Consider the following 12396-nt stretch of genomic DNA (forward strand, 5'->3'; position numbering starts at 1 on the left):
AACAATCAGCTCAGGGGTTTGCTCTGCTTGCAAGGTCACTGCAAGAATGAACATTGAACTTTGGACTATACCTGAGGGGTGAGGTAAACAACAGGACTATAAATATCAGAGTGTGCTGCTGTGGCTTTGTGGAGCTGCCAGAGTAAAGCAAGGAGAAAGGAAGCAGGCCCGTTGGAAGGGGTTGTGTAAGTAGGAACTTCGTGTTTTCTGATACTTTATTCTTTTAGAGTTTGGTAAATATTTTTTGAGTCTGATAAATTGTTTTTTTCCATAGAATAGATTCAGAAAACAGGTGGATAGAGGAAATAAAAATAATAAAAGAGAAAAAGAATAAGAGTCTGAACTTGGGTGTGGTAGGTGAAGTTCCCAGTGCGCACATTTGTCAGTTCTTGATTTCTGCCCTGTCTTCTGCACAGCTGAGAGCAGAGGAAGCTGGAGAAATCCAAACGTTTTATTCTATAATCTGTTGTGATGTTACATAGGCAGTATTATATGTTCAAATTTAAATATTTTCCACTGAAGGGCAGAGTAAGAACAAACAGGGAAAAAACCCAGCCATTTGGATTTGAAGAGCAGACACTGAAATATGCTCATTCTAGTGTTGTAGAAATGTCCAGGGATATTGTGAACAGTTTCAGAAGAAAAAGTGGTGGAGTGGGGTACAGTAGGTTCAGTCCACAGTGCAGAAGTGGTCACCCTTAAAGAAGCTAAAACCCATTTCAACAATTAGGTGGTCTGTGATTAAATGCAAACTTTTGTATTTTAAATGGTGAATGAGAGCATTCAGGTGAATTAGGGGCTTTCAGATGCTGGCCTAAAGTTCAGAGGTGGAGGACAGAGAAAGTTTGTACATATCCTGCTTTTTAATGAGGAATTTTACATAAATGTAGGTCTGAATGTGGCCATGAAATTTAAGTTTCGCAATTGAAAAGTGGTGACATAGTGAAATTTACAACTACTTTTCAATTCTTATTGGATCAGCTTCCAGGAAACCCAATTTTGTTATTTATCTTCATTATTTTTATATAGCTGTCTGACAACTATAATTATCAAAGGTTTATTGTGTAAGAAATAATTTTAAGAAAACAAAATTGAGCAGCCTGTTGATTATGACAGAAGAAATCCGAAAGTGTGAACTCTTAAGCTACAACTCTCTGCCAATGGGTTATTTTTTCATCATAAACCTAAATGAGGGAAATGAGTGAAACAGTCTTTTCATTTGTATTCACCATTCAGCTACTTGAAATATGTGCTCTGGGCTGGACGCGGTGGCTCACGCTTGTAATCCCAGCACTTTGGGAGGCCAAGGCAGGCGGATCACGAGGTCAGGAGTGTAAGACCAGCCTGGCCAACATGGTGAAACCCCGTCTCTACTAAAAATAAAAAATTAGCAGGGCGTGGTGGCGGGCGCCTGTAATCCCAGCTACTTGGGAGGCTGAGGTAGGAGAATTGCTTGAACCTGGGAGGCGAAGTTTTCAGTGAGCTGAGATTGCGCCATTGCACTCCAGCCTAGGTAACAGAGCAAGACTCCGTCTCAAAAAATAAATAAATAAATAAATAAATAGATAAATAAACATGTGCTCTGTGACAAAGTGAAAAAACCAAGTGCTGATTTTTTGCCAAGGTTCTGTAACTACTGGATTTGTGGTCTAGGAAACAGAGGAAACCTAGCCTTTCTATTAAGAAATAAAACAGCTTGAATTATTTTTATGTTTTCTTTGGCATCTTAGTGCATAAACAAAAATAGTTGGCGGCTATAGTTATTACAAGGTGATCTATCTAAAAACTCTCAATATATTGCAGTAGCTAAGATGTAGCTTAGGATTTGACAAAACTAGTTTTAATCCAGTCTCTCTTGTGACTGACTTTCTCTCCGTGTGATCATAGACAAGTTACCTAAACTCTTAGCCATGGTTTTTCTCAGCTGCAAAAGGGGATAATGGTCACATAATTGTTTTAAGGATTAACTGACATGATATATAAAAGTGCTTAGTGCCACCTGAATATATTTGTATAAAAGTTAAATAAACATTAGCTATAATAAGGATAATTGTATTATCATTGTAAATACCATTCTAGAGGAATTTTCTAGAAGTAGTCCAAATATATCTTCTTCTTCTTAAAATATTAGAATATTTTAAATATTAAAATAAGTAGTTGGAGTGGTCTTAAATAAGTTAATTTGTCCTCTCTCTCTACCTCTCTCACCTCACTCTGTCTAGTTTTTTCTCTTCCTTTAGTCAAGTTCTTATCAAGATATTATATATAGGTAGGAGTTTTGATGTGTTAAATAATGTGAAAGACAATCAGGGTTAAAAATTCTATCTATATCTACCTGTGCATTAAAGCCCAGATCTATCTGATTTTAGCTTTTCTATTCTTCTCTTAATTCTGGGCTCACTCTAAGTAATTTACCATTAGCTCCCCACCTCCAAAGAAATGCATCTGCTTTTAAAAATTTCAAATCAGTGCTTGAAAATATATTGACTTCCCAGTTTTCAAATTTTGTCCTGATCTCTCCCCACAGATTCTTACATCAAAATGAGCCTGAATTACTTGTGAGGATTTTTCTTTGCTCCTCTCTGCTGAATGTGTTCTTTTTTTTAATCACCTGTCTACAGTTCACCTGTTTTTGAACATCTCTGTTTAGAGAGCTAGCCCTAGTTTTGAGGATATTTCTAGTCAGGTATTTAAAAGCATTTTAATTTCGTTGCTCAGAGGAAGCATCTTTTTACCAAAGAAAGTGCTGTCTAGTCTTAGGAATTTTCTAGTCATAGGAACTTTCCAATAAATAGGCTAATTGAGTGTGGATTTCAAAGAGTCTTAAATGGTAGAGGGGGCAGATGTGTGATATTTCTACTTGGTTAGATACATACAGCCAGACTTCAAGGAATAAGCGAAACAAAAGGGAGCCATACCCAAGAGATAAATATAGAATGTTTGAACTTGAAGAGCTAAGGGCCCGACATGAGCCACATTCATGTTGGTATACTGTCTTCTCTGCCATCGTCTTTTTTCCTTGGTTCTTTTTGCTGGCTCTTTTCATTTCTGTGCAGAATTCTCTATTTATCCCTTTCTTCTTCTTCTGTTTTTTTTTTTTTTGAGACAGAGTCTCGTTCTGTCGCCCAGGCTGGAGTGCAGGGGCGCGATCTCGGCTCACTGCAAGCTCCGCCGCCCGGGTTCACACCATTCTCCTGCCTCAGCCTCCTGAGTAGCTGGGACTACAGGCGTCTGCCACCACGCCTGGCTAATTTTTTTTATTTTTTTTGTATAATTTTAGTAGAGACTGGGTTTCACCGTGTTAGCCAGGATGGTCTCGATCTCCTGACCTCGTGATCCGCCAGCCTCGGCCTCCCAAAGTGCTGGGATTACAGGCATGAGCCACCGCACCTGGCCTATCCCTTTCTTCTTGGAGGATAGAAAGAACAGTCAGAACTTGGTGTGTCTCAAACAAAAGTTAGGTTGTGTTTGCAGAATGTTGTATAAGTCACAGACTTATTTATATAAGCCACAGTCTGAACATAACTTTCTGGAGACAGAATTCATGGGCTAGGTATTTTTAGGAAGTGGAATTATGTCTGCAGGATTTATAGAAATTCATAGTTAGGACTGTGAAGTTAACTATGAAGAAGAGTGACAGGTTTTCTCTTTTACAGGACAACCCCAGCAATGTGGAGAAGCCTGGGGCTTGCCCTGGCTCTCTGTCTCCTCCCATCGGGAGGAACAGAGAGCCAGGACCAAAGCTCCTTATGTAAGCAACCCCCAGCCTGGAGCATAAGAGATCAAGATCCAATGCTAAACTCCAGTGGTTCAGTGACTGTGGTTGCTCTTCTTCAAGCCAGCTGATACCTGTGCATACTGCAGGCATCTAAGTAAGACAGTCTTTCTGTGGCTTAAAATACCTTAAGGGGAAGGCTATTAAATACACACACGCATATAGACATAAAATAAAAGTGTAAATAATGTATTAAGTCACACTTTTAGAAAAACTATGTGTTTGCATAGAACATATTAGAAGAGAGAAACTAGGATGATACAGACCAAAATGTTTACAGCGGGTTTCCTAGGGTTATGGAAATTTTTTCTTCTTTTTGTGCACCTATATTTTATAACTTCCTACTAAATATGTATTACTTGTGTAATGAAAATGCTCTAAAATGTACTTCTGCAAATAGAACAGTTACTTCAATACAAGAGGCAGAGAAGACTGTTTTGTCAGAGTAGAAAGAACACTAGGCTTGCTATCAAAGTCTTGGGTTATTTAACAAATAAATATAAAAAATATTTGTTGAGTTATTCACCAGATATTCATTGGGTGGAATTCTCCTTACAGTCATCCAATGGTGCAGGATTGGTTCCAGGATCCCCCTCATACACCAAAATCCATGGAGCTCAAATCCTTTATATAAAATGGCATGTATAACCTATGCATATACTTTCATATGCTTTAATCATCTCTAGATTACTTATAATACCTAACACAATGTAAATGCTATGTAAGGAATTTTTATACTGTATTTAGTGAATAATGAATGACAAGAAAAAAAGTCTACATGTTCACTACTATAGATGCAGCCATCTTTTTTTTTCCAACCATTTTTTATCTGTGGTTGGTTGAATCCATTCTACCTATAAGATACATTCAAAATATATACACTTCATCGTGCTAATTTGAGAACTAAATGAACCAATGTTTGTGTAAGCATAAGGTTTTAATTAAGCACAAGTTTTAAGTAATTCTAAAAATGAAAGTTTTAAAATCTTTTACAACAATATAAAGAATAGGTGCAGTATGGGTTAATTAAAAATAAGGAGAGTTTCACATAGAAAATTAAGGAAGAGGGAGAAAAACCACTAATCAAATCAAATGAGATTATTCATTTTATGTATTTCTTCCCAAATATTTTAGATTAGAAGACCTGCGAGTAAAACTGAAGAAAGAAGGATATTCTAATATTTCTTATATTGTTGTTAATCATCAAGGAATCTCTTCTCGATTAAAATACACACATCTTAAGAATAAGGTTTCAGAGCATATTCCTGTTTATCAACAAGAAGAAAACCAAACAGATGTCTGGACTCTTTTAAATGGAAGCAAAGATGACTTCCTCATATATGATAGGTTTGTACATACACACAAACACATCCCAAATTTAAAAATAACTGTTTCGTATCTATCTATTTATTTACTTCCCATCACACATAACAATCTTCTTTACTGTTAAATACAATGCCATATTTCAGTCTTCATCTCATATAATCTCTCTTTAACATTTAGAAGTAAAAATCACTCCTTATTTTTGAAATACTCTCATTTAAAAAAATTTCTATGACACTATACCCTGCTGGTTTTCCCCATATCCTTCCTCTTCTTTCTCCTCCTCCACACTTCCTCCTCTTCCACCTCCTGATTTTTCTTCCTCCCACATTCTTCCTTGGTTTATTCTGTATGTGTTTGTGTTATTCAGGGCTATACAGGTTTCTGCCTATTCACACTCTGCACATTTTACCTGAGCAATCTCATCTATCCCTTGATTACAATTAAAACACATATTAGGATGACCCCATATATACAAAGCTGAAACACAATGACTGAACTCCAGACGAGTCTACTTCCTAGACATATTCACAAACATCTTAAATTTAATTATTCAAATCTGTATTGATTATCTTCTAAAACATGCTTATACTTTCACTTTTGTGTGATTTTTTTATACAACCTATTGGAGGCAGATGCAGCCAACCACTAGGGCATATAATCCTATAATTTTCAGACCCTGCACTCCCAGTCATCATCCACTATTTTGCAGGACGTCACAAAAACCATCAGGTATGGCAGCCTTGCTGCCATCCACCCCTTCACAAAACTGTGTGACAGGAATGTATTACTGACTCCTTCCATCACACTTCTCACCTCAGTCACTAATCAAATTCTATGGGTTCTTAATCGTGAGTATATTTATCTCATATCCGTAATTGTTATCTCAAGTTACTTCCTGGTGACCACTCCTCTAGATTTTTCCACTAATCTCTTCACTTGATTTCTTCTTGTTTTGTATTTAATAGTAAGTGATTTAAAATAATATATTTGCTTTTGATTATTGCCAAATAGTTTATAAACTCTTTATTCACATTTATTTTTTTTGAAATGACTTTTATTTTTGAAACGACTTTTTAAAAAGTAAGGCATGTAAAAGAGTTCACCATTCCAAGAGGAAAATACAGAAAATTGATTATCCCCGTAAATTGGCATTTCGGTTAAATAAAAAGAATGACCAATTTGTATATCCTGTACAATTCTAACCTAATTCTTTTGCAAATGAATAACCATATCTTCTAATTTTAATCTAAATAATAATTTTAAGGCTACATACCTGAATTTCTGAACTGTAAAGTGAGTTAATCATTTAGGCATGATCTGCACAAATCTACTTTTGATTCTATGAACAAATAAAACATTTTTATTTTGAGGGAATCTCAATTCATGCATTATGCCATTATAAACATTCTTAGTTGGTGCTTTGTTTTTTTTGACTCTCCGGAGTCTGGTGAGCCCTACTTGGTCTTATACTAAATTTTTAAAAATTCACATTTCATTCTTTTAGGCCTTTAAACTTCTAATTTTTAGGCTAACCTAAAAGTATAACCCTTTGATAGTCACATAAAACCATATATACTAGGTAAAATGTGGGCAAGAAGAACATTTTAACCCCACCATTTCTGACAATGCCACATGTTCTGATACTTTCATTGTGCTGAAATTTTCATTGCATTAGATACATTTTTAAATAAATGGGCTACTGGCCAAGGCTTGGAGATCTTTTTGTTATGTGATGATTTCTTGTTGTGTCAAATTTGTGCTGCCTTAGCAGTTATGATAAGCTCAAGTGATTTTCAGAGCCTAATTTATAAGTTAGTGGTTTGGGCACTGGTAGAATTTATAAGTCAGTCACAAAATTGTATTTTACCAAGTCACAGTGATGACATTTTTGATATTATATAGTGACATATCTATAACATTTCAAAATACTAGTATTAGACTAATTATAGTGTTGCTATGACCTGACCTGGTGTGCAGTGCCTGGGAGCTCATTTGTAGCTCTCATCCAGAGAAATTTAGTAAAGGCGTGAAAAGGTCTTAGTTATGACCATTAAACCTATAATACGTATCCCAGACTGTATTTGAGTAGGATCGTGATACAGAAAATATTATAGTGACATTGTATTTGTCCTTTTTCTTAGATGTGGCCGTCTTGTGTATCATCTTGGTTTGCCTTTTTCCTTCCTAACTTTCCCATATGTAGAAGAAGCCATTAAGATTGCTTACTGTGAAAAGAAATGTGGAAACTGCTCTCTCACGGTATTTTTCTGAATTATTTTTCTGGGGAGAAAAGAGGAAATCTTTTAAGAGTTTATCATGAAACACTTATTTAGAAAACTCAATGCTTTTGCAGGTGTACTAAAAATAAATAACAATAATTTTTATAATTAAACACACATCCTGTCATCTAACCTCTACTTTATTTATTTATTTATTACTATTACTATTATTTTTGAGACGGAGTCTGGCTCTGTAGCCCAGGCTGGAGTGCAGTGGCGCGATCTCGGCTCACTGCAAGCTCCGCCTCCCGGGTTCACGCCATTCTCCTGCCTCAGTCTCCCGAGTAGCTAGGACTACAGGCGCCCGCCACTACGCCCAGCTAATTTTTTGTATTTTTAGTAGAGACGGGGTTTCACTGTGTTAGCCAGGATGGTCTCGATCTCCAGACCTTGTGATACGCCCGCCTCGGCCTCCCAAAGTGCTGGGATTACAGGTGTGAGCCACCGCGCCCGGCCTAACCTCTAGTTTAAAACATCTTTTGAAGATCGATGTTGCTGCCTTTATCTAGAGGAGCTTTAGAAATTAAAAATCAATGTATCGTATTTCAGTTACCACCAAATGACGTTGCATGGGCATAAGTGCTCAAAAAATTTAGTCAACACAAAAAAGCAATGTTATTGTAGTATCCTGAACATGTTAGCACAAGAACATAAAAATAGCAAAGCTTACGTAACACAGCATTACTTGGAATGGAACTGGGGCCAGAAACTACTTAATTTATTGAAGATGCAAGGCTATCAGATTTTTCCTGAAGCCCTTCCACTGCCTGCCCATCTGCAGTTTGAGTTTACTTCAAAATGGAGTAAGTTTTCTACTCATTACTGGTATTTATTTCCTAACAACCATGAAAATATTTCTTCCTTGTTATGAGAAGAACTATATTTAAATCTTTTTTAAATAAAAAAGGCACTCAAAGAATTTAATTTGTATTAACTAGACTTGTTTTCGTTCATAACAAAAAGGAAAATAATTCTAAACAATGTTCCATTGAGAAGTCAGATTGGGAAAATTTGAACTTAGGTTTAAAAACAATTCACAATTTTATCTGTAAGTTGTATTTCCTTCAGATTTTCCCCAGCTCTAAAGAAAGCCGCCTCAAATTTTTAACGAATTTAATTAATTAATTTAGTTGTTAAGGAGTATAAGTTACTTACTCTAGTTATGTAATTTTCACATTTTAATCTTTATAATGATCTTTTGAGGGTTATTTTACTATTTTTAAAGATGAGGAGACTGAGGTAATGGAAGAAAATACTAAGAGTAATGAAAGAAAAGTACTAACTCAACCTATACTAAGCATTTAATAAATACTAATTATAATGATTCCTCATATTTTGGGATTATTTCTGCATTTCTCATTTGTGCAAATGCTTGCTAGTTATAAATATACCCAGTTATATTGAAAAAGGCAGTTAATAGTTACCACAATATGCTTAAAATGTGTGAATCATCTGTAAATACGAATTACAGATCAGACACTATTAGTATCTGATATGCCAAATCAGATTGGAGTTTTTCTATTTCATTGTCTCCTAGATACCACTGATTATATGACATCTTATGTACTATTTAGGAAAAAAAAATGCTGCTAATTAAATTAGGATACAGTGAGAAAACACCACCAACAGTATGGTACATTCTAATTTTAGAGATATTAAAATCTAAAGAAATATGCATCACATAATCAGTAAAATATAGTAATTCGTTTCTGAAATTAGACTACTGGCAGGGTGCGGTGGCCCACGCCTGTAATCCCAGCACTTTGGGAGGCCGAGGTGGATGAATCACGAGGTCAATAGATCGAGACCATCCTGGCCAACATGGTGAAACCCCATCTCTACTAAAAATACAAAAATTAGCTGAGCGTGGTGGCACGTGTCTGCAATCCCAGCTGCTTGGGAGGCTGGGGCAGGAGAATCACTTGAACCTAGGAGGTGGAAGTTGCAGTGAGTCGAGGTCGTGCCACTGCACTCCAGCCTGGCGAAAGAGTGAGACTCCGTCACTAAATAAATAAATAAATGAAAGAAATTAGACTACTACCATAGGTATTTGTGTTTGTTTAAACCTTGAACACTTTGAACATTACACAGTATATTTTAAACATGTATCAAATTGTTTATAAGTTTGTAAGCAAACACTATTAGCTTCTAATGTAGAAGTAATTCAGAAATAACCAAATAAAGTACCACTTAGTAGTTGTATGCTAAAATTTAATGGAATTTATAACCTTTTAAAACCTTCAAAACATCAAAAGCATATCACTTAGTTAGTCTTTGGGTTCTAAGTTGATTTTGTAATTTTATTTGCAAATTAGCCTTAGGTTGAGATTTACTGTTACATTTCTGTATCTATAGGCTTTGAGTCTCTGATTAGTAGGTACCACAAAACAGTAAAGACTTCCAGTAAATTAAAGAACTAGGATCACGCGGAATGGATATTATGGTCAATGGGAATCGGGCAGTAATTTGCTATTTTCAGCTGACAGCCTTATGGTAGGGAGACATTAGCAAAGCTTTGGTGAAGTTCAAAACATCTCCTGGCATAGGTTGAAGTATGAAAAACTAACACATTTGAGCAGAGTTTATTAGCATTTTTGAATTATCAGAGATAATATTAGATTATAGTATCATATAGTATTAGATAAGATGCACCGTTGACACAGGTATAGAAGTTTCCATATAGTTCAACTGATTTTTTATTTTTTTTTATTTTTTTGAGATAGGGTCTGACTCTGTCACCCAGGCTGGAGTGCAGTGGCACCATCTGAGCTCACTGCAGTCTCCACCTTGCAGGCTCAAACGATCCTCCCACCTCAGCCTCACAAGTAGCTGGGACTACAGGCATCTGACACCACACCCAGCTAATTTTTTTATATTTTGCAGAGACAGGATCTCGCCATGTTGCCCAGGCTGGTCTCCGACTCCTGAGCCCAAGTAATCTACCCGCCTTGGCCACCCAAAGTGGTGGGATTACAGGCATGAGCCACCATGCCCGGCCCAGATCAACTGAATTTAGGATTTGATATTAGTTTGATTTTCCTGCAATCCAAGTTCCTTTTGCCAGTTTACTTCATTTGCTTCTGCAAATATAAGTACAGTGGTTTGGCTTTCTTTTTAAGCCTTTAATAAAATGTCTAGGTGTTGAGACTAACATTAGACTCTTTCTCATTAATATAATACAAAGCCAGCTCGATTCTAATTAACTAGTTGGAATTTCACATATGTTAGCTCTACAAATCATTTTTCACGCATTATTCCTATCTCTATAAGCTTGTTAAAAAGTGATTTATAAATTTGTTCCAGACTCTCAAAGATGAAGACTTTTGTAAACGTGTATCTTTGGCTACTGTGGATAAAACAGTTGAAACTCCATCGCCTTATTACCATCATGAGCATCATCACAATCACGGACATCAGCACCTTGGCAGCAGTGAGCTTTCAGAGAATCAGCAACCAGGAGCACCAAATGCTCCTACTCATCCTGCTCCTCCAGGCCTTCATCACCACCATAAGCACAAGGGTCAGCATAGGCAGGGTCACCCAGAGAACCAAGATATGCCAGGAAGTGAAGATTTACAAGATTTACAAAAGAAGCTCTGTCGAAAGAGATGTATAAATCAATTACTCTGTAAATTGCCCAAAGATTCAGAGTTGGCTCCTAGGAGCTGCTGCTGCCATTGTCGACATCTGATATTTGAAAAAACAGGGTCTGCAATCACCTGACAGTGTAAAGAAAACCTCCCATCTTTATGTAGCTGACAGGGACTTCGGGCAGAGGAGAACATAACTGAATCTTGTCAGTGACGTTTGCCTCCAGCTGCCTGACAAATAAGTCAGCAGCTTATACCCACAGAAGCCAGTACTAGTTGACGCTGAAAGAATCAGGCAAAAAAGTGAGAATGACCTTCAAACTAAATATTTAAAATAGGACATACTCCCCAATTTAGTCTAGACACAATTTCATTTCCAGCATTTTTATAAACTACCAAATTAGTGAACCAAAAATAGAAATTAGATTTGTGCAAACATGGAGAAATCTACTGAATTGGCTTCCAGATTTTAAATTTTATGTCATAGAAATACTGACTCAAACCATATTTTTTATGATGGGGCAACTGAAAGGTGATTGCAGCTTTTGGTTTATATGTCTTTTTTTTTCTTTTTCCAGTGTTCTATTTGCTTTAATGAGAATAGAAACGTAAACTATGACCTAGGGGTTTCTGTTGGATAGTTAGCAGTTTAGAATGGAGGAAGAACAACAAAGACATGCTTTCCATTTTTTTCTTTACTTATCTCTCAAAACAATATTACTTTGTCTTTTCAATCTTCTACTTTTAACTAATAAAAGAAGTGGATTTTGTATTTTAAGATCCAGAAATACTTAACACGTGAATATTTTGCTAAAAAGCATATATAACTATTTTAAATATCCATTTATCTTTTGTATATCTAAGACTCATCCTGATTTTTACTATCACACATGAATAAAGCCTTTGTATCTTTCTTTCTCTAATGTTGTATCATACTCTTCTAAAACTTGAGTGGCTGTCTTAAAAGATATAAGGGGAAAGATAATATTGTCTGTCTCTATATTGCTTAGTAAGTATTTCCATAGTCAATGATGGTTTAATAGGTAAACCAAACCCTATAAACCTGACCTCCTTTATGGTTAATACTATTGAGCAAGAATGCAGTACAGAATTGGATACAGTACGGATTTGTCCAAATAAATTCAATAAAAACCTTAAAGCTGACTTTGTTTGTTATATAGGCTGTATGCATATATTGAAAACAGAAGTGAAACTTTTGATTGCTTTTAAATAAATACCAACTAATGAATTTACTGCTAAACTCAAAACCGTCTACGCTTAAGGTGAGAATCTTTGCCAACAGAAAGGCGTTGCTCTAAATCGCGAATGGTATTACGAAGAATTGCAATCTCCTTGTTTTTTTCTTCTTGAAAATGTTGAAGTTTCTAAACGAAACAAAAAATTTGTTATTACAATTCAGAAATAA

General features: G+C 35.9%; 2 protein-coding genes across 2 annotated transcripts in view; one reads left to right on the forward strand and one right to left on the reverse strand.

The window, feature by feature from the left end:
- The first annotated feature begins 32 nt into the window (after nucleotides 1-32).
- SELENOP (selenoprotein P) lies at nucleotides 33-12134 on the forward strand. The gene is made up of 5 exons (XM_008963340.4): nucleotides 33-185; nucleotides 3657-3872; nucleotides 4910-5122; nucleotides 7243-7360; nucleotides 10684-12134. The coding sequence occupies exons 2-5, from the start codon at nucleotides 3670-3672 to the stop codon at nucleotides 11293-11295; spliced, it is 1146 nt and encodes a 381-aa protein (XP_008961588.3). The 5' UTR covers nucleotides 33-185; nucleotides 3657-3669; the 3' UTR covers nucleotides 11296-12134.
- The window catches only part of CCDC152 (coiled-coil domain containing 152), a 43622-nt gene continuing 42906 nt past the window's right edge, over nucleotides 11681-12396 (reverse strand). The window contains exon 9 of the mRNA XM_003810991.6: nucleotides 11681-12355. Within this exon, the coding sequence (XP_003811039.1) occupies nucleotides 12233-12355 (123 nt within the window). The 3' untranslated portion in view covers nucleotides 11681-12232. The remainder of the gene's footprint in view (nucleotides 12356-12396) is intronic.

Source organism: Pan paniscus, chromosome 4 (genome assembly GCF_029289425.2).
Source record: "Pan paniscus chromosome 4, NHGRI_mPanPan1-v2.0_pri, whole genome shotgun sequence".
NCBI classification, from domain to species: Eukaryota; Metazoa; Chordata; class Mammalia; order Primates; family Hominidae; genus Pan; species Pan paniscus.